The following is a 27,105-nucleotide window of genomic DNA, read 5'->3' as shown; positions in this document are numbered from 1 at the left end:
AGTGGGTTTGATCATTTGAAAAATGGCAACACCATTCATTTTAAACACTTCCTGACTTTTTACTATGGAACCTCTCATGGTATAAAAATACCTTTTAGATTTTTCAGAGCCCAAATTAAAATACTTTAGGAAAAAATCAGGCCAAATCTTTGGAATTCAAAGTGACTGAACACCTAAAAGAAACACAATATAAAACTTGCCAATTACATGTCTTCCCAGAGGTCTGGACTGAATTGCTTTCTAATCATTTGGACATTTCTTCTCTTTGCCAGTGACACAGGAACAACACCTCCAGAGAGTGGTATTTTTGGATTTATGATAAACTTCTCTGCATTTCTTGGTAAGTACACAATAATTATTACAAATAATTGAAAAACTCACAGTTCCAAGTGAAGTCAGATATGTCATTTTTAGTTTGTGTATAATTTTTATTTTATTTTATTTAGTTTTTCTGAGACAAGGCTGGAGTGCAGTGGTGTGATCACGGCTGGCTGCAGCCTCAACCTCCCAGGCTCAAGCAATCCTCCCACCTCAGCCTCCGGAGTAGCTGGTACTATAGGCACATACCACCACACCCAGCTAATTTTTCGTATTTTTTTTGTAGAGATGGGGTTTCACCATGTTGCCAGGCTGGCCTCAAACTCCTGGGCTTCAGTGATCCACCTGCCTTGGCCTCTCAAAGTGCTGAAATTACAGGTGTGAGCCACTGCACATGGCCCTGTGTATAATTTTTTTAAAAGCACAACCTTTACAGATAGATTTTTGTCCTACTTTGAGAAACTGAAGTGAAAAGATATAAAAATTATGGCTTTATTAGAGAACGATACTTTAATGAGTAATTTGTAACAGGATTTGCTATAGGTGGTTTTAAATACCAAACTTCTGGAATGGATTGTAAGTGCAATTTGGTTTTTAAAAGTGTCGATTTATAGTCAAGACATTTATGTAAGCCAAAGACACCCAATGCGTAAGCTAAGTTTCTCAAAGTGTATTCTGAAGGCAAGCTGATGAAAAATCACCTGGAGCTCTGGTAAAGTGCAGGTTCCTGGGCCACGCTACTCAACCAGAACCTTTGGGAGTGTGGGTTCCTGAAGATGTGTTGTAAACAAGCACTCTAGGGGACTTGGATTCTCACTAAAGTTTGTGGACCATTGACAAAGGCATTATCTTACCTGTTAGAGAAAGGGAACAGGTGGAGTAAGAGTTAGTATGATTTTTCTTTTCAATTCCTCAGATGTACCTGAGATGCAGTAGATAGGGTACAACCTTGTCATGAACCAATTAATGTAATGCACATTAATTATAATTATTGTACAATAAAGCTCAGTCTTCTATAAGGTGATCCAAGTATATAGATATTAGATGTGGGATATTAGATGTGGGGCTTTTCTCTTAGTCCTTCTATAATCTCCCCCCATGGAAAAATCAAGTGTTTGCCAAGGGCCTATCTTTTAACCAGCGCTTTCTGTTCTTCTCTACTGGTACAGTGTGGGAAGGGACAGTGATGCTAACCCTACTTAGTGACTTGGCATTTTTGAAATCTGTTCATCCTACTTGGTAGCGGGAAAGTTTCACCGCATCACCATTTGTAGTCCTCCTAAAGTTTTGGAGGTGAGCAAGGGGAAGTAGCAATATGGAGTCAATCAATCCCAGTGCCCTCTTACACCATCCTTGACAAGAAACCAGACTTGGAAAACAGAGAGATTATTTTATCACAGCAAGTGATAAATACAGCTTTTGCTTCTGAATAAAGCAGAAGCTGACATAAGTATATTCATTTAAAATAGTCTATGTGAGCTCATGCCTGTAATTCTAGCATTTTGGGAGGTTGAAGCAGGATGATCTGTTGAGCCCAAGAGTTCAAGACCAGCCTGGGCAATGTAGTGAGATCTTGTCTCTACAAAAAGTTAAAACAAAAAAAAAAAAAAAAAAAGAGAAGAAAGAAAGAAAAAAGAAATTAGTTGGGTGTGGTGATGTGTGCCTGTAGTCCCAGTTACTTGGGGGGATAAAGTGGGAGAATTGCCTGAGCCCAGGAGGTCAAGGCTGCAGTGAGCCATGACTGTGCCACTGTACTCCCACCCAGGTCTCTGTCTCAAAAAAAAAAAAAAATTATGACAAGTTATTAGTTTTTAGCCTGCTTTTTAAAAATTCAGGAATGGATACATTATGGCCATCATACTATGTAAATATATACACAATTACTTTATCCTTTCCACACATGCATGATATCCTTCGCAAGGATGTATTATCATTTATTTAATCAGTTCCCTATTGTCCAACATTTAGGCTATTTCTGGTATTTTGTAATTCTAATGTTGAAGTGAACATCTTTTAAATGTATCTTTGCATATTTGTGTAAATTTTTCTATAAGATACATTTGCTGAGTTAAAGGGAATACACATCTAAAATTATGATAGCTATTCATTTATTCAACATTTACTAAGTACATACTATATGATAGGGTTTGTGCTTGTTTATGACTTAGTGTTGAGGTTACAACAGCAAACAAAACAGACAAGGCCCCTGCTCTCATGGAGGCTACATTTTATTGCCAAATTACAACAAATGGTATTTGGTTAATTTACTAGCTATTTGGAAAAACATACCTTTACTATCCTCCTCACATCATACACAAAAACCAATTGCAATTTAATAAACAAGCAAAACTATGCAATAATTAAATTACAGGAGAATATTTTTTAAACCTTGGAATAGAAACTTATACAAAACCTAGAAGAATTGACAGATAGGAGTAGATTAAAAATTAAAACTTCTAAATGATGAAAGATACAAGAAACAACGTTAAAAGACAACTAGCAGAGCAGAAGAAAATTTGCAATATTTATAGCAGATAATAGACTAATGGACATAATGTGTAAAAAGTAACTACAAATTAGAAATCGACAAGCACGAGAGAAGAATAAGAAGAAAATTGTAAACATGCATTTCTCAGAAGAAGAAATGCAAATGACCAGTAGATATACTGAAAGTTGCTAAATCTCACTAATGATCAGAGAAATGCAAACGAACCCAATAAGTTGCATTTTCATTTATTAGATTGACTAATTAAAAAGGCAAAGGCATAAAAAATTGCTCGCAAATTCTGCTGGTGGGAGTCTAAATCGTTCACGGGCTGGAGCAATTTGGAGGTGTTTCTTTTTTTTTTCTCTTTTTTTTCTTTTTGAGACGGAATCTCGCTCTGTCGCCCAGGCTGGAGTGCAATGGCCGGATCTCAGCTCACTGCAAGCTCCGCCTCCCGGGTTTGCGCCATTCTCCTGCCTCAGCCTTCCGAGTAGTTGGGACTACAGGCGCCCGCCACCTCGCCCGGCTAGTTTTTTGTATTTTTTAGTAGAGACAGGGTTTCACCGTGTTAGCCAGGATGGTCTCGATCTCCTGACCTCGTGATCCGCCCGTCTCGGCCTCCCAAAGTGCTGGGATTACAGGCCTGAGCCACCGCGCCCTGGAGGTGTTTCTATTGTGCATGTTTTTTTGACCCAGTAATATTACTTCTAGGAACTGGTCTTTCAGAAACACCTGAAAGTGTGCCCAAAGATTTATATACAAGAATAGTCATTGAGTGTTGTTTGTAGCAGGAAAAACATGGAAACAATGTAAAAATTCATTCTTAGGAGAATGAGGAATAAATATAGTATCTCATACCATAGACCGTGATGAGACCCCTGGAAACAATGAAGTAGATCTGTTTGTACTTGCGTGATCTCCACGGTACATTGTTAAGTGGAAAAAGCAAGTCACAGAGTAATACATGTACTATAATAGCATTTACATGCAAAGGACAACAGCCAAGATGTGTGTGTGTGTGTGTGTGTGTGTCCATGATGGGGAGAGAGTAAGATGGAGTCAGGAGGGACAGGGATGGGAAAGTGGGGAGACTTGCAATTGGTACATTTTAAAAAGTGATACAAAGCCTCTTTTGTTTTTCATCCTAAAGAAGTCAAATTATGAACATTCATCAAAGTTCTCTTCTTTTTCAGGCGCAGCCACGATGTATACAAGATATAAAATAGTAGAGAAGCAAAATCAAACCTGCTATTTCAGCACTCCTGTTTTTAACTTGGTGTCTTTAGTCCTTGGATTGGTGGGATGTTTCGGAATGGGCATTGTCGCCAATTTTCAGGTATAACCTGGAGCTTTTTCAGTTAGGAGGAGTGGTGGAGCGCATGTGTCTGAGGAGAGTAGCAGAAATGCAAGAGCCACATTTATGCCATTATAGCCATTAAATGCTTGATGAGTTTACAATAAGTGGGTTAGTTTGCTTTTTAAAAACAAACCTTTAACATTTGGAAGTCAGGGCCAAGCGTGGTGACTCACACCTGTAATCCCAGCACTTTGGGAAGCCGAGTTTGATAATGAGGTCAGGGATTCAAGATGAGCCTGACCAACATGGTGAAACCCCATTTCTACTAAAAATACAAAATTAGCCAGGTGTGGTGGTGCGTGCCTGTAATCCCAGCTACTCAGGAGGCTGAGGCAGGAGAATCGTTTGAACCTGGGAGATGGAGGTTGCAGTGAGCCAAGATCGTGCCACTGCACTTGACAGAGCAAGACTCCATCTCAAAAAAAAAAAAAAAAAAAAAGCATTTGAAAGTGAGTTTTGGTACTTGGGAGAAATGGGGTGCACATTTGCATATTTATGAGAGAGTGCATGATTCAGAGGAGGCCTTGGGCTTTGCATTGCTCCATGTTCTCACTGATGTGGTTTGATGTGCTGGGAGAGCTACTTCAGCTACTGTGATGATTTTATTAACGGTGTGAAAATATTTGTATGTGTTTACCAATTCTACCGTTCAAAGCTCTGGTATTCAAAGAGAAGGCTCTCGGTGACATTTCCTTACATTTTTATGACAGTATGCATTTTGTTTTTCATAGCAACAAACATTTATTGAAATTTTCCTGTGACACATGTTTATGAAAATATTCCATATTTTAACTCAGACAATTATAATAAACGCCTTGTAAGATAGGCACTATTATTTTCCCCATTTATCAATGGTAAAATGGAGGCTGAGAGAGGTTAATACTTCCCCAAGATTAGATGAATAATGCATGGCAGAGGTGGGCTTTGAATTGAAGTCACCTTGCTAGAGGCTGTGAGAGCTATCCTCAGTGCCAACATGAAGAAATATCTGTGACAAAAAAAGCAAGTACACGATACATAGTTCTACCACCAGGAAGCACACACACACAAAATATAAAAAGGAAGACCTAGAATTATATCATTTGTCTAGTACAGTGTGGTTATGGTTTGGGGGGCTAGTATAGATATATCACTTTATCCTCTGAGTAACCACATCATAAGAGATACAGATGTCAGTTTTTAAACTGTGTAAGGGCTGACTTTAAGAAGAAAACTTCGGTGGTTAAATAATTTCAACTTTTGGTTCTCCTTAAGCCTTCAATGATGTGATTAAATCTTCACAAAAACCAGAAATAGAATCTTAACTTCTCAAGGAGCAAAGTGTTTGACTTGTCATTGTTCCGATAACTGTATCTTTACAACTTCCTTGTTTGGTATCCAGTAATTTGTTTTCGTCATGCCAGGAGCAAACCAACTTGAGCCAACTCAGGAAGATTTTGAGATGTGAGGGCAAGAGAGAGTGTGACTTTTTTTTTTTTTTTTTTTTTTTGTAGAGACAGAGTCTCGCTCTGTCGCCCAGGCTAGAGTGTAGTGGTGTGATCTCGGTTCACTGCAACGTCCGCCCTGGGTTCAAGTGATTCTCATGCCTCAGCCTACCGAGTAGCTGGGATTACAGGCACCCACCACCATGTCCGGCTGATTTTTGTATTTTTAGTAGAGATGGGGTTTCACCATGTTGGCCAGGCTGGTCTTGAACTCCTGGCCTCAAGTGATCTGCCTGCCTTGGCCTCCCAAAGTGTTGGGGTTACAGGCGTGAGCCACCGCACCCAGCCATGATGATTTTTGAGTTGCAATAAATCACATTTTTGAGAATTTCACAGATAATCTTTTTCCCAAATGGGTGGGTGAGATGGCTACTTTTTGGTGTGTCCTCACTAACTTCTGTCAATACTTTATTTTCCCTCAGAAAGTTTTCTTTTTGAAATTCTGTCATTTGTGGCAACGTGGATGAACCTGGAGAACCTTATGCTCAGTGAAATAAGCCAGTCACAGAGGGACAAATACCGAATGCTGTCACTTATATGTGGAATCTAAGAAAATCAGACTTACAGAAGGAGAGAGTAGAATGGTGTTACAGGAGTGAAGAGGAAGATGAGGAGTGGGGAGGTATTGGTCAAAGGGTACCAAGTTTCAGACTGAATTAATAGTTCTGGAGATCTATTATTGTACAACATGGTGACTATAGTTAATAATAATGTATTGTATATTTCAAAATTGCTAAAACAGTAGATTTTAAATGTTCTCATCACAAAAAAAAGAAAAAGTATGTGAGGTGATTGATATGTTAATTACCTTGATTTAATCATTCCACAGTGTAAGCATACATCAAAACATCTACAGCCAGTTGTGGTGGCTCATGCCTGTAATCCCAGCACTTAGGGAAGCCGAGGCAGGAGGATTGCTTTAGCCCAGGAGTTTGAGACTAGTCTGGGCAACATAGGGCAACAAAGGGATACCATGCCTCTGGAATCTCACACACACACACACACACCCCTATAAGCCTCATAAATATGAACAATTATTATTATTTTTTGAGATGGAGTCTCGCTCTGTTGCCCAGGCTGGAGTGCAGCTGCGCGATCTTGGCTCACTGCAGCCTCCGCCTCCCAAGTTCAAGCAAATATCCCTGCTTCAGCCTCCCAAGTAGCTGGTATTACAGGCACCTGGCACCATGCTCAGCTAATTTTTGTATTTTTTAGTTGAGATGGTGTTTCGCCATGTTGGCCGGGCATGTCTTGAACTCCTGACCTCAGGTGATCCGCCCACCTTGGCCTCCCAAAGTGCTGAGAGGTGTGAGCCATTGCGCCTCGCCTATAAACAATTATTATTTGTCAATTAAAAATAAAAATTTTTAAAGTTTCCTTTTTAGAAAAGAAACTTTACAAGGTTTAACCCTGTCAGTATTCATATATTCTTTTTTTTATGTGTTATTACCTTTTAAATTACCAAGAGAGTTTCTGAAAAGCAATCCAGAAAGAGTGCCGGGTTTTAACTTTATGGAAAATTCATGTCTGATCTAAAAATCATTTCTCTGATTTTTTGATTGATTGATTGATTGATTGAGAAAGGATCTTGCTCTGTCACCTAAGCTGGAGTGCAATAGCACAATCATAGCTCACTGTAACCTTGAACGCTTAGAATAAACCTTGAACTCCTCCTGTCTCAGTCTCTTGAGTAACTGAGACTATGGGTGTGTCACCGTGCCCAGCTAATTTTTATTTTTACTTTTGTAGAGATGGGGTCTTGCTATGTTTCTGAGGCTGTTCTTAAACTCCTGGCCTCATGTGATCTTCCCATCTCCGCCTCCCAAAGTGTTGGGATTACAAGCACAAGCCACTGTACTCTGTCGTATTTTATTTTTCATATATAACTTCCCTGAATCTATATGCCCATGCTAGGAATCTTATTTATTTTTATTTTTTGAGACAGGGTCTTGATCTGTTGCTCAGGCTGGAGTGCAGTGGTGTGATCACAGCCGTCTGCAATCTCTGCCTTGTGAGCTCAAGCATCCTCCCACCTCAGCCTTCTGAGTAGCTAAAACTAAAGGTTCATGCCATCACGCCCAGCTAATTTTTACAGTTTTTGTAGATTGTGACGGCCTCTTTTTTTCTTTTTTTTCACTTATTTTTCTTGTATTTCACCACATTGCCCAGGTTGATCTTGAACTCCTGAGCTCAGTGATACACCTGCCTTGGCCTCCTGAAGTGATGAGATTACAGACATAAGTCACTGTGCCCAGTCTTTTGTTTATTTTTATATTATTTTTTGAGACACGGTCTCACTTGGTTGCCGAGGCTAGAGTGCAGTGATGCTGTCATAGCCCATTTCACCCTTGGTCTCCCAAGCTCAAGTGATTCTCCCACCTCAGCCTCCCAAGTAGCTGAGACTACAGGCATGCACCATCATGCCCATCTGATTTTATTTATTTATTTATTTATTTAGATATGGAGTCTCACACTGTCGCCCAGACTGGAGTTCAGTGGTGCAATCTTGGCTCGCTGCAGTCTCCATCTCCTGGGGTCCAGTAATTCTTCTGTCTCAGTCTCCCTGGTAGCTGGGATTACAGGCATGCGCCAGCACGCCTGGCTAATTTTTGTATTTTTAGTAGAGACAGAGTTTCACCATGTTGACCACGCTAGTCTCAAAGTCCTGAACTTGTAATCCACCTGCCTCAGCCTCCCAAAGTGCTGGGATTACAGGTGTGAGCCATCATGCCCAGCCATGATTTTTTTATTTTAGTGGAGATGAATACTTGCTATGTTGCCCACGCTGGTCTCACATTCCTGAGCTCAAGCAATCCTCCTTCCTTGGCTTCCCAAAGTGTTGAGATTACAGGCGTGAGCCACAGTACCTGGCCCATGCAAGGTATCTTAGGTATACAGAAACTATATGATGTGTAGAAGAGTCAGTGGAGTCATATTTGAATATAACACAAATCATGTAATGAATTTCTCCCCTTATTTCCAGGTTTGATACTAGGAAATATATTTCCTTAGAAATAAGTTAAAATGTCTTTTTTTTTTTTTCTGCACCTCCCTTTCTTATGTGGAGAATGCAAATTTAATATCAGTTCATTTGTGCTCCAGCTTGAGGTTGAACTGTCTGGATGGCAAACATTGTGGTGCTGGGGAAGCCCAGGTGGCCTAGGTCAGAGGGAAGCTGGGGGAAGAGTATGTTCACCATGACCTGAGGCCAAGGGGTGGCCTGTGGCCAAAATCAGGCTCTCCTGGACAACAGTTTAACTTGCCCTTTGCAAAGCTTGCATTTTCAAGTTTAAGCTGAGACCCGGTGGTTCCCTCTAAATGTTCCTCGCCTGGAAGGTTGGTGCCCAGTGCACACTTGAAAGGAGCCAAGGCCGGGTGTGGTGGCTCATGCCTACAATCCCAGCACTTTGGAAGGCTGAGGTGGGTGGATCACCTGAGGTCAGAAGTTTGAGACTAGCCTGGCCAACATGGAGAAACCCCGTCTCTACCGAAAACAGAACAATTAGCTTAGCATGGTAGTGCATGCCTGTAATCCCAACAACTTGGGAGGCTGGGGCACGAGAATCGCTTGAACCCAGGAGGTGGAGGCTGCAATGAGCTGAGATCTTGCCACTGCACTCTAGCCTGGGTGACAGAGAAAGACTCTGTCTTAAAAAAAAAAAAAAAAAAGAGAGAAAGGAGCTGAAGGTGAGGCGCATTCTGAGTGTGTACAGGGTCTGCACCGACTTTCTGCCTAGACTGGCATAGGGGCTGCCTTCTGGTTGAAATGGCTGGTTACAGGATGGTGGGGACACGGAACTTGTTTAGAAGCTGCCTTTGGAAAAAAAATTAGCTGGAACTGGGCGTGGTGGCATGTGCCTGTAGTCCCAGCTACTTGCGAGGCTGAGGTGGGAGTATCCCTAAAGCTCAGGAATTCACAGATGCAGTGAGTTATGATCAGGCCACTGCACTCCTGCCTAGGCAATAGAGTGAGACCCTGTCTCAACAGAAAAAGAAAAAAAAGAAGAAGAAAAAGAACTGCCTCTGCATAACGAAAGCAGCGGTTTTACTTAGATGGTGTGTTCATTTGAGGTGCCTTGGGAGGGATGAGTAGAGATTATCGGAAGCAGGGAGCCTAAAAACCACAAACCACCCTTGGTACCATCATGGAACGAGTCATGTATTTTTTTTTTCAATCATATCATACCAAAGTTTACTGATTATATCAAACAAAAATCTCTGTAACGAAAAAGGCAGAGCTGAGTGCGGTGGCTCACACCTGTAATCCCAGCACTTTGGGAGGCCGAGGTGGGCGGATCATGAGGTCAGGAGTTTGAGACCAGCCTGGCCAACGTGGCGAAACCCCATCTCTACTAAAAATACAAAAATTAGCTGGGTGTGGTGGCATGTGCCTATAATCCTAGCTACTTGGGAGGCTGAGGCAGGAGAATCACTTGAACCTGGGTGGCAGAGGTTGCAGTGAGCCGAGTTTGTGTCACTGCGTTCCAGTCTGGGCACCTAGAGTGAAACTCTGTCTCAGAAACAAAACAAAACAAAAAACAACAACAACCAAAGAAAATTGTATCTGATATGTATCCTATAATATTCACTACTAACACGCAAGACGGAGATGATTATGCCTGTTTTTAGTTACAGAAATCGAGGCTTTGCAGTAAGGTCACAGAGCCTCATGGTGGAGTCAGGACTTTTAATCCAGGTGTACCAGACCCCGAAGCCCACCATATTCAACCCTCCCACCTTTAAGGCAGACCTCCTTTCCTTGTCCCATGAGCCCAGGCTCGCTGTGGAACAACCAACTTTTTGGCATTCATTTCAGGACCTGGAAGGCTTTTCTTTTGGTAGTCAGACAGCCACATTTTCCAAGGAGTGGTGCATCTGTGATGACCAACGGCTCAAAGCAGCCCAGAGTGAGAGTGCTCGCGGCTCGATGTTGACAAACCCACCCAGAGTAACGCACATTTGTGACTTTTTCTCCAGGAGTTAGCTGTGCCAGTGGTTCATGACGGGGGCGCCCTTTTGGCCTTTGTCTGTGGTGTCGTGTACACGCTCCTACAGTCCATCATCTCTTACAAATCGTGTCCCCAGTGGAACAGTCTCTCGACATGCCACATACGGATGGCCATCTCTGCCGTTTCTTGCGCAGCTGTCGTCCCCAGTATCCTTTTTCACATTTGTGCCTTGTTAAAGGAATAAAACATTCAATGACACTTGTTGAAGAAGGGTGATGAAGACTTTGTAGGGACCACTGCAATGGGGTCTGACAGAGAGGTAAAGAGATGGGGCTCGACTCTGAATACATCATTGGCAAGTGCGAATTTATAGCCAAGGAGGAGGATGAGGTCAGTGGATGGAAAAGTACTAAAAGGAAACCTCAAGATGAGGGGGATTCTGGTTAAACCAACCTAACAGGATTCTTGTTGAGTACTGGCCATGTGATCAGACATCACCTGGGAAGGGTGGAGGAGGAAGAACCTAATCAGATATTGAATGTGATCAGATATCAGGGTGGGGGTTCCTTGCTAAACTGACTTAGCCAGGGGTTCTTTGCTAAAACTGGATCTTACAAGGAAGTGCACAGATGGACCTACCTAGGAGAAGTTTCAGGAGCTTGACTGAAGTTCGGCCAAGCAAAGGATCTTTGTCACAATGTCTTAGCAAAGTTTGACACTTCCCTTCCCCACAACCAAAAAAAAAAAAAAAAAAAAAAAGCAAAGGGTAGCAACCAAGTTTCCACATTTTTCAGAAAAACAATTGGGATAAAAGTATAGATCAAGCTGGGTGCGGTGGCTCACGCCTGTAATCTCAGCACTTTGGGAAGCTGAGGTGGGTGGATCACCTGAGGTTGAGAGTTCAAGACCAGCCTGACCAACATGGAGAAACCTTGTCTCTACTAAAAATACAAAATTAGCCAGGTATGGTGGCGCATGCCTGTAATCCCAGCTACTTGGGAGGCAGAGGCAGGAGAATCCCTTGAACCTGGGAGGCGGAGGTTGAGGTGAGCCGAGATCACGCCATTGCACTCCAGCCTGGGCAACAGGAGCGAAACTCTGTCTCAAAAAAAAAAAAAAAAAAAGTGCAGATCATTAAGAAAATGTCTCAACATTGTCTAGTTAGATCAAAAGTCTCTTTGGGGGGAAGAATGGTGTGAAAGAAGGGTGGAAAATGTAGGAACACTTCAGTTTCTGTTTACTTTCCTTCTCACAGGGCCAGTTTCATGAGCCATATGAAAATATTTATTTTTCTTTGTAGTGCTTGGCTAAAGACACCAAATATTGATATTGTACTCAAAGTAATAGCCCCACAAAGTCCCTCAAGGCTAAACTCTTCCCCCTCCCTGCATGTAGGTGGCAAGACAGTTTGATTTACTCATTCATGTGAAGAGATTTTTAAAAACCTCTAGATCACTTATTACTGAGTAAATTAAAATGTTTAGACTTTTTATAGTCACTAATTTCATTTTCAAAATGAAATCCACTTTATTTTCTAACTCAGCAATTTGAAAGGAAATTAAAATATAAATTTAGCATGCTTGTAGATTCTGATTTAGAGGAAATGAAAGCTTTTTCTTTCTTTCCCTTTTTCTTTTCTTTTCTTTTTTTTTTTTTTTTTTTTTTTTGAGGCGGAGTCTCGCTCTGTCGCCCGGACTGGAGTGCAGTGGCCGGATCTCAGCTCACTGCAAGCTCCGCCTCCCGGTTCACGCCATTCTCCTGCCTCAGCCTCCCGAGTAGCTGGGACTACAGGCGCCTGCCACTTCGCCGGCTAGTTTTTGTATTTTTAGTAGAGATGGGGTTTCACCGTGTTAGCCAGGATGGTCTCGATCTCCTGACCTCGTGATCCGCCCGTCTCGGCCTCCCAAAGTGCTGGGATTACAGGCTTGAGCCACCGCGCCCGGCCTTCTTTTCTTTAATGAAGTACTTAACAAAGAAAAAAAGCCATGGTCTTAAAGAGTTGCAGAATTCCCCATCTTTCGAAATACCATCTGTAGTCATATCAGAGCAAGCTTCAGGGTCATTGAACGATGATGACTAATGTCAGATTGTAGGAAAATCGGAAATATGTTATCGGCGGGGATTTTGTTAGTCTGGGTTGAGTTACGGTATAAAGTGGGCAAGATGGAGTGAAAACACATCACTTGCTTCTAAATATTAAGCTTTGTGTTTCTTTTCTAAAATAGAAACTACAAAATGTGAAGTCTAAGCATGATTTTGGGCTTTTTCCATCTTGAGGAAAGACATTTTTAATTCCAAAATTTCTAAGCACAGAGTAGCCGAATCCTAGTACCGAGAAATTTACCAACAAAATATGTACCCTTGTTCCTAAGATAGTTTCTTCTCAAATTCCTTGTCTTGCTTATAGATTAAAGGAACACTTTTTCTTTGAATATATCTCCTTCAACTTTTTATCTTATGTTAGTTGTAAAATTCATAATAGTGGTTGTAGTGTTAGAAGCAAAGCTTCTTGATGCAGGAAAACCTCCTTTGTTTCCAACTTTGGAAACAGATCCCTAGATATCAAAGTCAGAGAGTTTTAGCAAAATAAGCATTTCAGGCCTCAGAGTTTCACTTACTAATAATTCTCATTTCTAGGAAGTTCTTTTTTTTTTTTTTTTCTGAGACAGTCTCGCTCTGTCACCCAGGCTCAACTGTAATCTTGGCGCACTGCAACCTCCACCTCCCGGGTTCAAGCTATTCTCCTGCCTCAGTCTCCCTAGTAGCTGGGATTACAGGTGCCTGCCACCACACCCAGCTACTTTTCCTATTTTTGGTAGAGACGGGGGTTTCACCATGTTGGCCAGGCTGGTCTCAAACTCGTGAGCTCAGGCGATCTACCTGCCCCAGCCTCCCAAAGTACTGGGATTACAGGTGTGAGCCACTTCGCCTGGCCTCTAGGAAGTTCTTATTATGAGTCATGCCAACAGGAAGCAGCCCCACACAGAGACAGGTTATGACCCTATTTCAGATGAACTTGAATGACTTCATCCATACAAAAAGATCTTCTGTCTTAAACATTAGCGTGGTATTTATATTTCCTTACAAAGAATTTACAGCATCTTTAAATAGGTTGGGCACGGTGGCTCACACCTGTCATCCCAGCACTTTGGGAGGCCGAGGTGGGTGGATCACTTGAGGTCAGGAGTTCGAGACCAACCTGGCCAACATGGTGAAACTTCATCTCTACGAAAGATAGAAAAATTAGCCAGGCATGGTGGCATGTGCCTGTAGTCCCAGCTACTTGGGAGGCTGAGGAAGGAGAATTGCTTGAACCGGGAGTGGGAGGTTACAGTGAGCCAAGATTGCACCACTGCACTCCAGTCCAGGTGACAGAGTGAGACTCCATCTCCAAAAAAAAAAAAAAAAAATTGAAAGCATCTTTAAAATGTCCTGGTTTCTTCTTACTGCAGTATTTCTGTGTAATAGCCTCATTTGACTACCGAAGAAACCGAGGCACCGAGTGAGGCAGACATTAGAATCCTGCTTCTAAACCTTTCGTGATGAATGATCTGTCTTGCCCCTGGCTTCTAAAGCTTCTGAAAGCCTTCACAGAAGTCACCAACAGCATAAAGTCCAGGTTCCTCTGCATGAGACCCATGATCTGAGACCTCCTATTTCTTCATCCTTGTTTTTACGGCTTTTCCCTCAGGCTTGGCTGTTTCTTGTCCTCTGTTCTTACCCAGTCTCTTCTTGGCTGGATTATCCTCCTCCACTTTGTCTTGCTAAAGCTGTTGGTTCAACATGGTACCCACGTGTGGCTTTTGCATACTTGAAATGTGGCTAATCCCGATTGAGATGTGTCCTAAGTGTAAAACATATACCTGATTTCAAGGATTTGCTAAGAAAAAAAAGTAAAATATCTCAATAATTCTTTATATTATTACACATTGAAATGATATCATCAGTGATATTATTTGATATATTGAGTTAAATAAGATGTATGTTGCTTATCAATATATGTGTTTTACATATTATGTATACCTTATATTGACAATACTTTTATATGTTGTGTTAGATGAGATATATTATTAAAATTAAGTTAGGGGCCAGGCATGGTGGCTCATGCCTGTAATCCCAGCATTTTGGGAGGCCGAGGTGTGTGCATCATTTGAGGTCAGGAGTTCGAGACCAGCCTGGCCAACATAGTGAAACCCCATCTCTACTAAAAATAGAGAAACTAGCCAGGCATGGTGGCAGGCACCTGTAATCCCAGCTACTTGGGAGGCTGAGGCAGGAGAATCACTTGAACCCAGGAGGTGGAGGTTGCAGGTGAGCTGAGATTACGCCACTGTACTCCAGCCTGAGCGACAGAGTGAGACTCCATCTCAAAAATAAATAAATAAATAAGGATATTAGAAAATTTAAAATTACACATATTTCTGTGGGATGGTGCTGCTCTAGAGAGCTCCTTAAACTTCATAACTGACATTAAGTTTCACTGAATAAGGCTTTCTCCCATTCCATTCTGAATTAATAATTTTCCCTTAGAGTCATTGCTGTACCCAGTTCTTTTCTCTCTAGCTTGGCACATTCCCTGGGTCTGTTCCAACAAAGTTGTGATGTTTCTGAGAGCTAAGACCAAGTTTTCCCTCCTCCCACCCCCAGACCAGAATGGTACCTGGTGCACTGAAGATGGAACTAAGAATAAATAAACGAAAGAATTAAGAGGCTTTTAAATTATTACAAACAGACGTGAGATAAAGAAATGATAGAGAATCTTTTGTGCTCTCTACTTCTTTTATTTTGAGAATCAGAAGCGTTAAACTCTGCACAATTTGCGCGGCGTGGGAGTTAAGAGAGATGACGCTGACTCTGAATTCAGAGGAGGCTCTAAACTTTGCTTGGCTCAACCCTTTGAATTTCTAATATTTTGTAGACTTTTTAGAGCATCCCCTTTCCCTCTAGCTTTCTCTTTTGCATTCTAAGTTCAATCAAAATGGTTATCACTGCCTTTGTGCAGAAAGTATTGCCCGTGGAGGATAGGAGCCTTAGCCCCTGGCATTATTAGGCTGGACCATAGGTGTGTGTCAGTCATCCCTGAGGTCTGATATGGGCGAATCTCTTTGATTTGCCAGATCTTTGGGCCAGGAAGGAAGGGCTCACCTTATACTCAATTAACCAACGGAAGTCTGTTTTTTAAAGATAATTGAATTTCTGTACCTTATTTTTGTATATGAGCCTTGGCACTTTGGAATTTAAAATTTTCCTTAAAGCTGTTACCTTGGGAGTACTATTTTAGGCCGGGCACAGTGGCTCATGCCTGTAATCCCAGCACTTTGGGAGGCCGAGGCGGGCGGATCACGTGAGGTCAGGAGTTCAAGACCAGCCCGACCAACATGGTGAAACACCGTCTCTAATAAAAATACAAAAAAATTAGCCAGGCATGGTAGTGGGTGCCTGTAATCCTAACAATTCAGGAGGCTGAGGCAGGAGAATGCTTGAACCCGGGAGGCGAAGGTTGCAGTGAGCCGAGATTGCGCCATTGTACTCCAGCCTGGGTGACAGAGTGAGACTCCATCTCAAAAAAAAAAAAAAAAAAAAAGGAAAATAGTATTTTAGGGAAAAAGTATTTTTATTCAGTGGGAAGTACTCAAAAAGAACCATCTTGGACTGCTGCGTCAGTCATTTTGACCAAATTTAAACAGCTAGTTTAAGTGGGAAGATCCAGAAACATGCAGGGTGGTGCAAAATGTAGCCTCAAATTTTAATAAATTTTACTATACACACTGGAAAACTATTGCGAAGGTATTTCCATGTTGTGATTTAACTCTCATCATTGAATTTAAAGTTTGAGTTTATAAGAAGCTAATATAACTGGTTTGATGGTAGAAATGTTGGTATTAACATTTTAATTGATGATAGAAATGTTGGTATTAACATTTTAACACTGTATAATGATTATATTATTGGGAGAATAATCTAGTCTTAACATTAAAGGAACTGTTGTGTGCTGTAGTTTCCTTAACTGCTTTCCTTTTTCAGTGATTGTCTGTGCTTCACTAATTTCCATAACCAAGCTGGAGTGGAATCCAAGAGAAAAGGTAACATTTAAGTTGTTGTGAATGTGGCTGTTGGATGTGGTTGTGTGAGGTTGTGGCCAGGCTAGATCTAGGGGAAATCACTGCCATTTTTTAGAACAAGTTGCAAAATGTGAAGTAAACATGGTATGTAATCAATTTACTGTCCAATCATTTGGCAGTATGTAGTAATTAGCTATCAGGGTAATTCCAAATGCTTTCTGGAATTATATTCAAAATTTTGGGTTCCTGATTTCTTTCTTCTTCTTCTTCTTTTTTTTTTTTTTTTTGAGACAGAGTCTTGCTGTGTTGCCCAGGCTGGAGTGCAGTGGTGCAATCTTGGCTCACTGCAACCTCTGCCTCCCAGGCTCAAGCGATTCTCCTGCCTCAGTCTCCCAAGTAGGTGGGACTACAGGCGCCCGCCACCAGGCCCAGCTAATTTTTGGTTTTGTTTTTTTCTGAGACAGCTCTGACACCCAGGCTGGAGTGAAGTGGTGTGATCTCATCTCACTGCAACCTTTGCCTCCTGGGTTCAAGCGATTCTTGTGCCTCAGCCTCCTGGTGGGCTGGGACCACGGGCGTGTGCCACTATGCCTGGCTAATTTTTGTATTTTTAGTAGAGACAGGGTTTTTCCCATGTTGGCCAGGCTGGTTTGGAGCTCCTGGCCTCAAGTGATCCTCCCACCTCGACCTCCCAAAGTGCTGGGATTATAGGCATGACCCACCGCACCCAGCCCTCTAATTTCTTTCTTTTCTTTCTTTTTCTTTTTATTTTTTTTTGAGACAGATTCTCGCTCTGCCACCCAGGCTGGAGTGCAGTGGCACAATCTCGGCTCACTGCAAGCTTTGCCTCCCGGGTTCACACCATTCTCCTGCCTAAGCCTCCCGAGTAGCTGGGACTACAGGCGCCTGCCACCACCCCCAGCTAATTTTTTGTATTTTTAGTAGGGACAGGGTTTCACCATGTTAGCCAGGATGGTCTCGATCTCCTGACCCCGGGATCCGCCTGCCTCAGCCTCCCAAAGTGCTGGGATTACAGGCTTGAGCCACCGTGCCCGGCCTCTAATTTCTTTCTTAAACACTTCAATTATCTATCCTTAGTAAAAGAGGGTAGAGGGACAGTGTGAATGAAGGTGTGTGGTGACCAAAGGGAGTGTGAAATGTTAAGTAGAGAGGACGATACCAGCTCCCATGTGGTGTATAGTTCATTTCAGGATAGAGTGAGAAATCGCTGTAGCCAGGGATAACTGTGTAAGGGTGTAGTGGCTGTAAGAGGCAGGCAGAGAGGCTTGTACTTGACATAGGTGACCAGAGTAAGATTTTGAAGACTTTTTTTTTGTGAGACGGAGTTTCACCCTTGTGGCCCAGGCTGGAGTGCAATGGCGTAATCTTGGCTCACTGCAACCTCTGCCTCTCGGGTTCAAGCAGTTCTCCTGTCTTTGCCTCCCAAGTAGCTGGGATTACAGGCACGCGCCACCAGGCCCAGCTAGTTTTTGTATTTTTAGTAGAGACCAGGTTTCATGAAATGTGTTAACCAGGATGGTCTCGATCTCTGCCCTCGTGATCCCCCCGCCTTGGTCTCCCAAAGTGCTGGGATTACAGGCGTGAGTCACCACACCCGACCTGTAGTCTTTTGAACAGTAAAGCAAATAGAAAGAGTATTGTCAGATGAGCGTGAGACAGAAGCAAGGCCTGGGATGGCTTGGAGAGCTTGGCATTAGGAAGGCAAGGAGAAGACAGTTCTACTAGTTCACATTTCAAATAGGGGAAATCTGATGGGTGTTGGCAAATGACCAACGCAAGAATGAAGTGGCATGATGAATCAAAGGTGACTTCTAATTTTTTATCTTAGGTGAACCAAAGAATTTATTCCCTTGACCAGAGATAAGGCCTCTAACAGGGATAAATAATTTAGTAGGTGGAAGTGGATGAGTTTGGTTAGAATTGATGACTCTGAGGATATCATGAGATATCAAGGTTAGAAACATGGGCCTAGGCCAGGCGCTGTGGTTCATGCCTGTAATTCCAGCACTTTGGGAGGCTGAGGCAGGAGGATTGCTTGAGTCCAGGAGATCAAGACCAGTCAGGGTAACACAGTAAGACCCTGTCTCTATAAAAATTAGCCAGGCGTTGTGGCAGGCGTCTGTAGTCCCAGCTACTTGGGAAGCTGAGGTGGAAGGATCGCTTACGCCCAGGTGGTCCTAGACTTCTGGTGGGACTGGGAGTAGTCAGAGTGTAGGGTAGAGTTGTTAGAGTGTGGGGTAGACCAGGACTTTTTGGACCAAGCATCATAACACATGGAACCAAAAGTATGACATTGAGATCAACTCATTCTATTAGATACCTATAGTATGGGTTCATCTAGATGCCTTATAGGAGAATCAAAGATGCCCCAGGAAAGAAGAGAGTTAGTGAGAGACCAACAGAAGATTCTTTCTCTCAAGGATCAGGCGGAAGAATACCTCCAGCAAAGGAGAAGTAAAAGGATCATGGACCAGCGAGAAGAACTAGACTTGTGTTGTATGGTAGACCTCATTGATGAGTCCCTACCACACACAAGACTGAAAGATTATAGATTGCAGGGTGGCCACGGGATAGAGGATCCTGAGGGATTTTATAGTTCAGAGGGGCAAACAGCCAGTTGTCAGTGGCTAAATGTAATACTTTGAAGAATAAAAAAATGCTGAACTGGACTTCAGACAGCACAATGTGGAAATGCAGAAGCTTTTATAGCAATTAATCCTAGTGATGGAATGAGAGGACATACTATCCCAGAGACTAAGGGAAGGACATTTTTCTTTTTTTTTTTTTTTTTTTTTTTGAGGCGGAGTCTCGCTCTGTCGCCCAGGCTGGAGTGCAGTGGCCGGATCTCAGCTCACTGCAAGCTCCGCCTCCCGGGTTTACGCCATTCTCCTGCCTCAGCCTCCCGAGTAGCTGGGACTACAGGCGCCCGCCACCTCGCCCGGCTAGTTTTTGTATTTTTAGTAGAGACGGGGTTTCACTGTATTAGCCAGGAGGGTCTCGATCTCCTGACCTCGTGATCCGCCCGTCTCGGCCTCCCAAAGTGCTGGGATTACAGGCTTGAGCCACCGCGCCCGGCCGGGAAGGACATTTTTCAAAGGCAAAGGAAGTGGCTAACCGTGACATATGCAGCTGAACAGCCTTTAGGAATGAAGTCCCTCAATTTGGGCAATAAGGGAGTCAGTGATGTTTGTCAGAAACTAGTTTCAGTAAAACGCCAAGGTTAGAAGCCAATGGCAAGAAGTTAAATAGTGAGAGGGATGGTTCATTCATTCAGCTGTCAACCAAATGTTTATTGAGTCCTGTTGTGGACTGGAGGTAAGAGGTAAAGGAGAAACACCAGGGTGACTAGAGGAGACAGCAGGATTTCCAAAGAAGGAGAACTCTGGCAGGTGATGGAAGCCTGCCAAGACAAGAGAGAGACAGAAGATGGTGAGGAAGAGAATGATCCAGACAAGAGATCAAATAGTGCTTCTTGGCTGGTCACGGTGGCTTATGCCTGTAATCCCAGCACTTTGGGAGGCCGAAGCAGGTGGATCACTTGAGGTCAGAGTTCAAGACTAGCCTGGCCAATATGGTGAAACCCTGTCTCTACTAAAAAAAAAAGAAAAAAAAAAATTAGACATTTGTGGTGGCACACATCTGTAGTCCCAGCTACTTGGGAGGCTGAGGCAGGAGAATCGCTTGTGCCCAGGAGCTGGAGAGTTGGAGGTTGCAGTGAGCCAAGATCATGCTAATGCTCTCCAGCCTGAGCAACAAGAGTGAGACTCCATCTCAAGAAAAAAAAAAAAAAAGAAAAGAAAAGAAAAAGATTTAAAAAGAGCTTCTTTAAAATGTAACCTTAAAATGGTCAAATTAGCCAATAGGTTAGACCTAGAAAAAGGCAGGTTTTTTTTTGTTTTTTGTTTTTTTCTTATATGTGGGGAATGATGTAGCCCCATCATGCGAAGGGGGTTCAGTTCCTCTTTCCGTTGGTGAGAACCTCTTTCCGAAAGTGAGATCGCATAGCGGAGCAGCTCAGGTGTACTTTACTTTTCAGCCACTCGGGGGAGACCTTCTACCACAAACCCGCTGCTGGGCAGGGCTTATCGAAGTTTATTTCCAGGCAGTTAAAAATCTGTTATATTCCACTTCCTATCTTAAGAATGTGAAAAGTACATGGTTTTCTATTCACTCCATAAATGACTGTGCCACTCTTGCATTCCCTTCTGTTCCTAATAAAAAAAAAATCCCTTTACATTAATTCACTGAATAATCATTTAGGTACTGCCCCAGACTTCTGTGTAGTGCTTTACAACTTTCACAGCGCATTTATGTGCAGTGACTTACTTGGTGGTGGTGGTGGGGGGTGATAATTATAATATCACTGTCTCATTTCACATAGCAAGGATATTAGGGCTTTGCCTGCATTCAGGACTCTTGGTTCCATGTACTTTCATTAATATCACACTTAAGAAATTCCCCCCAAAGTTCTGCCTTTATTTTTAGAAGCCATCTTCCTTGTTCAGGAATGATACGGGATGGGGCAGGTCCCCTGGTACTGGTACCAAAAGGAGGAAGCCTCTGTTCTCTACCTCCTACTGTAGGCTGGTCAGGTTCTCCTCGCTGTGACCTAGCATGAGAACAGTGGGTGGATGTGACCATGACAAGGAGAGTGAAGAGTGATGCTTGGAGGGCTTGGTGTTGCCTCCACTAGATCTGTCTGGATGAAAACAGGATCAAAGAAAACAACTGTCAACCATGGAACTGCCCTGTGATCCAGCACGTTACTCACCCTTGTAGCCTACAGCAGTTTGGGGTAGAGCAGCAGTGGGATCAGCCCTCAAGGGCACGTGCCAAGGGCAGAGCAGCCCATGTAGACAGCTTCGGAGGGCATGGGGGTGTAGGGAGTTAGGGGTAGCTCCTCATTTCAGCAGAGCAGAAAGCGATGTAGGAAATCAGAGAGGGCACACTGACAGTCCCCAGGCCTCATCTGGCATGTGAGCTAACATCAGAATGCAGACGTGCATTTTTGACTTAACATTTTATTTATTTTTATTTTGTTGTTATTATTTTTTTGAGATAGAGTCTCGCTCTGTCACCCAGGTTGGAGTAGAGTGACACAATCATGGTTCACTGCAACATCTATACCCCAGGCTCAAGTGATCCTCCCAGTTCAGCCTCCCGAGTAGCTGGGACTGCAGGCATAGGCCACCACGCCCAGCTAATTATTTTTTGTCTTGTTATGTTGCCCAGGCTGTTTTCAAACTCCTGGGCTCAAGTGATCCTCCTGCCTCAGTCTTCCCAAGTCCTGACATTACAGGTGTGAGCCACTGCAACAGAGTTTCAAAATTAGTTTCCAGCACTGAAAAATCAGGAGATATCACACACAGACACACACACAGTGTTTTGTTTTTTTTTTAAACCTCTTTGAAAGCAGCACTAGTGTATTATTTTCCCATGGAATTGAGCTGATGAGGCGTGGGCTCCCTAACTTCCCTCTCTTTTCACAACCACCAGTTTTATTTATTATTGCTAATTTTCTGGCCTCCATAGGCAACTGAGTTTGGACCATCTGATTGAAGCCATTCTCCTTGGCTTCCATTCTCTCATTCTTGACTCCAAGAAGATATGCAGTTAACATGTGGATGTCCATTATTAGCAGTTTCTTTGTAGCTGTATTTACCTTAGGATGTTAAGCAGAACTATTTTCTGAATGATCATTTCTATATAAACAGGGAAACACGAAACCTAGGGGACTAGTTGGCCAGGTTCACCTAGATGTGTACACACATTCTCTGGAGCAACCGCGAGAGTGCTTGTCAAGCATGGCCCTTACATTTAGGGATTCTCAGCGGAGGGAGACCAAGTCATGCCTTGTATGGAAAGTTCTTTCTTCTGTTGAGTCCAAATTTGCTTCCCAGTCTCAGCCATTTTGTAGTCCTTAGTCTGCCTTTTGAAATGACAAACTAATCTTAAAACGAGAGTTTAGGCCGGGCGCGGTGGCTCAAGCCTGTAATCCCAGCACTTTGGGAGGCCGAGACGGGTGGATCATGAGGTCAAGAGATCGAGACCATCCTGGCTAATACAGTGAAACCCCGTCTCTACTAAAAATACAAAAAAAAAACTAGCCGGGCGAGGTGGCGGGCGCCTGTAGTCCCAGCTACTCGGGAGGCTGAGGCAGGAGAATGGCGTAAACCTGGGAGGCGGAGCTTGCAGTGAGCTGAGATCCGGCCACTGCACTCCAGCCCGGGCGACAGAGTGAGACTCCGTCTCAAAAAAAAAAAAAAAAAAACAAAAAAAACGAGAGTTTGTGGGAGCCAGAAAGAACTTTGGAATATCTGCCTTCGCATTCTCAGTGGGCAGGTGCCCTGACACTTAGTAACGTGGTTGTGCTTACCTTATATCCTCAAAGTTCTGACTTATGCTCACTGGACAGCTTTTTCCTTTGGTTGAACCTCCTCATTGTATTTCAGTATGTACATTAAAGGGAGTCTTTTAGGCTAAATTCTGTTTCTTTTTTATTGGCATTAGGATTATATATATCACGTAGTGAGTGCGATCTGTGAATGGACAGTGGCCTTTGGTTTTATTTTCTACTTCCTAACTTTCATCCAAGATTTCCAGGTAAGTGTTTTATCAATTCAAATGTTTTAAATTGCTGACAATTAGGCTTCGTAAACATTTGCAGAAGACATTTTGTATTTTTAAAAAGAGCACTTTCTTTTTATCTTTAATGTGTTTGACAAAAATATGTAAGGATTGTGCAACTTCATGTATTAGCTTCTTCCCAATGGGAGGCATCTTTAATAGCTCTCCCACCAATGAGATTTTCATATGTCCTCTGCTGTTTGATGTTAATAGTCATGTATCCTGCTTGTTTTCTTTTAGGAGGTCTCACTTACTAGTTCCAAATAATAGAATATCTTTTTTAAAAATAAAAGTATGCCAGATGTGGTGGTTCATGTCTGTAATCCCAGCACTTTGGGAGGCTTAGGCAGGCGGATCACCTGAGGTCAGGAGTTCGAGAGCAGCCCGACCAACATGGAGAAACCCCATCTCTACTAAAAATACAAAATTAGCTGGGAGTGGTGGCACATGCCTGTAATCCCAGCTACTCAGGAGGCTGAGGCAGGAGAATTGCCTGAACCCGGGAGGCGGAGGTTGCGGTGAGCCGAGATCATACCATTGTACTCCAGCCTGGGCAACAAGAGCGAGACTCTGTCTCAAAATAAATAAATAAATAAATGAATAAATAAAAAATAAAAGTGAGTTGTTCAAAAAATATTCCCAAAGCAGATAGAAGATGGGACTACATCCGATTTGTCCACAGGAAAAATCTTACATTTTGAGACAAGTGAATGATTAGCTCAAAGGATATAGAAAGCCAAGAAAATCGTTTAGGACCTGACTCAAGAATAGCACAAACCATAGTGAGATCATCCCTCAGGTGGTGCAAAGCTGTTGGAAATGCCATCGTCAACGCTGCGATTGTTTAACTTCTTTTAAACCTTTTTCTTTCATTTTTTAAAATAGAGTGTCACCCTAAGGATATCCACAGAAATCAATGGTGATATTTGAAGAAAGAAGAATTTGAGCTCACTCAGTGAATGTTGCAGGACATTTCTAGAAGTGCTACAGAGGACAGACAGGGTTTTGAGGCCGCCCTGATGATTGGGATGCGTCTGCAGCACATCCAGGACTTGAATTTCGCTAAGAGTTCCTAATAGTTGTACTATTTCTAAAGATGTGTTTGCTAGAGAATGTACAGCCTTATGACACTGTAGTGATGTTTTTATAATTTTCTAAGTAGTTTTTTTATATTAACAAATTCATATACAGAAAAAATAAGGTGTTACAAAAAATGGAGAGCTCTTATTTTTGTACAGATTCTGTCTTTTTTTTATTTGTGTGCAATTTATGGAAATACATTAAATGAGTAATTTAGGTTCAGTACGTTTGTTATAAAGTAAAATTGGGATATTCATTTGTAAATTTTATTCTTAATGAACGAACTGTATACTATTTTTTATCATAAGAGCATTTATAAAATTCAATTTATAAAGATCATATACCCAAATCATAAAAATTTAGTTAATACATTAACACTAAGATACTGATTTTTAGCCGAACTAAGCAAAGTGCTTCAACTGAGAGGCCTTTATACCACCATGTACAGTAACTCTAAGTGAATATGAAGACCTTGGTTTTGAAATTCTGCCACCCACCTTGTTTCTCCCTGCTCATGAGGCCGCACCTTTTGCTCTTGCTGCTAACTGGCCATTCATAGTGGGTGTAATTACAGGTGGAACGGTTTTAGTAAGTCAGGTGAAAGCCACCCTGTATTGTTTTTGGCACAACTTGATATATAGTCTGACTCAGAACTGAAATTCACATCTCAAATTGATTTCATGCCAGTAAATGTGGCAAAGAGAATAAAGGCCCAAGAGCGAGACAAGGAGAAAGGAGAAAGGAGAAAGGGGCAGCCAAGAAGAACTTCTGGGTGCAGGGTGCTATTTGTATGCTCCTCCCTTTCATGCCTGTGACTGGATGTCCCTCAACACTAGGAAATATGAGTCAAGCCTGTTGTATTAAGCAAGAACTACAGACTCTATCTTTTCACCCAAATCATGAATGACCAATAAAAAGCAAATTATTCCAGAGGAGGAAGCAGCCCTTGAAATGTTACGGCTCAGGCCTGAAAGGTGAAGAGCAGGAATTCTGTCTTTCAAAGACCCTAGAGCATAAACCCATGTGTGGCCAAGTGGGTTCAGCCCTCAAGGGCACATGCCAAGGGCAGAGCAGCCCATGTAGACAGCTTCAGAGGGCATGGGGGTGTAGGAGTTGGGGGTAGCTCCTCATTGACGATTTGTTGGGTGAGTATGGGGTGAGGCTCAGTGGCAGTCAGGTGCCTCTGCAATGGCAAGCTGTCTCCCCTCTATGTGGTTCGCATATGTTATTAGAACACGTCCCACACCCCTACCACTGCCATGTAGGCCCTTACATAAGGTTGAGTAGAGAAATCTGGCAATAAAAGGCAAACGTAAGCATGCTTTCTTTAAGATGCACCATAAATGGTTTTCTTTAAGTGAATGGAAGAGTTTGACAGAGAAACACCTTTGTAAGCAAACATTAAGAATGCTGGCTGGGTGTGGTGGCTCACACCTGTAATCCCAGCACTTTGGGAGGCCCAGGCAGGAGGATCGCTTGAGCCTGGGACTTTGATTCCAGACTGGGAAACATGGCAAAATCCCTGCAACAAAAATACAAAAATTGGCCAGGTGTGGTGGCATGTGCCTGGAGTCCCAGTTACTTGGGAGGCTGAGGTGGGAGAATCACCTGAGCCCAGGAGGTTGAGGCTGCAGTGAGCCATGTCAGTGCACTCCAGTCTGGGCAACAGAGCAAGACCTTGTCTCAAATAAATAAATAAATAAATAGCATGCTAATCATTTCTGGGTTCACTGTGACTCGTTGTAATGCTGGGGATCCCCTTTGTAACACTGGAACTGAAAGACAGTGATGAATGCCATGTCAAGCATTCATTATTCTGAAGAGGAGGAGAAATGCCACATACCTTTCCCATGGGACCTGTGGTGGAATGAATCCATGGTTCTGCCTCACTTCGAGCAGACTTTTGTTCTCAGTACTCCTCACGATGGATTTTCAGGCTTCATTTTCACATCTCTCTGCACAATTAGATTGGGAGCTCCGTGAGGGCAGAGTATGTGCCTTGATCTTTATCTTTGTAATGCCACAATGAACACAGTGCCTCCTGGTACACTGTAGGTGCTTAAGAAATACTCACTGAATGCATGAATGAATGAATGAAGGAATGAAGGAATGAAGGAATGACTAAGGATGTTTGTAGTGCTATAATATAGAATGGGATTTACTCTGCTTTACTAGTTACTTTCTTAATAAACAAATAGTCTGCATTGCCTGGTAATGTGGACTGTTTTTCTTTGTGTACTGTAAACATTTCAGTTGTTTGGACATCCCCATTCTATGACAACTATCTTCAACCTGGACAGTTACCACAGACATTGCTACATGAGCTAGACCAAATGTACACCTGTCTTGGCAAACTGAGAAGGCCAAAAAATCACTCCAGACAACCATATTCAGCAGATTCCATGCAACCTCTAAACCTGGTCTTATTCACATTTTGGTATTATTTCTAATTTCCATGAACTTGCATTTCCTTGGACCTCATGGCTGAAAGAGTTAAATGAAATGAAATATTTCTTTATTTTAATTTTTTTTTTTTTTTTTTGAGGCTCGTCCTGTTGCCCAGGTTGGAGTGCAGTGGTGCAATCTAGGCTCACTGCAACCTCCGCCTCCCGGATTCACGCCATTCTCTTGCCTCAGCCTCTCGAGTAGCTGGGACTACAGGCGTCTGCCACCACGCCCGGCTAATTTTTTGTATTTTAGTAGAGACGGGGTTTCACCGTGT

The 27,105-nt window shown here is 42.6% G+C and overlaps 1 protein-coding gene across 1 annotated transcript in view; it reads left to right on the top strand.

Annotated features, from left to right (window-relative positions):
- DRAM1 (DNA damage regulated autophagy modulator 1) overlaps positions 1-26,598 on the top strand; it is a 46,771-nt gene extending 20,173 nt beyond the window's left edge. Inside the window, exons 2-7 of the mRNA XM_033220885.1 lie at positions 273-340; positions 3,997-4,139; positions 10,622-10,799; positions 16,618-16,676; positions 23,187-23,279; positions 24,189-26,598. Coding sequence (XP_033076776.1) covers positions 273-340; positions 3,997-4,139; positions 10,622-10,799; positions 16,618-16,676; positions 23,187-23,279; positions 24,189-24,233 — 586 coding nt within the window. The 3' untranslated portion in view covers positions 24,234-26,598. The remainder of the gene's footprint in view (positions 1-272; positions 341-3,996; positions 4,140-10,621; positions 10,800-16,617; positions 16,677-23,186; positions 23,280-24,188) is intronic.
- The last annotated feature ends 507 nt before the right edge of the window (positions 26,599-27,105 follow it).

The sequence above is a fragment of the Trachypithecus francoisi genome, unplaced genomic scaffold (genome assembly GCF_009764315.1).
Source record: "Trachypithecus francoisi isolate TF-2019V2 unplaced genomic scaffold, Tfra_2.0 Lachesis_group11, whole genome shotgun sequence".
In the NCBI taxonomy this organism is placed as follows: Eukaryota; Metazoa; Chordata; class Mammalia; order Primates; family Cercopithecidae; genus Trachypithecus; species Trachypithecus francoisi.
This window is presented reverse-complemented; position numbering and strand designations above follow the sequence as displayed.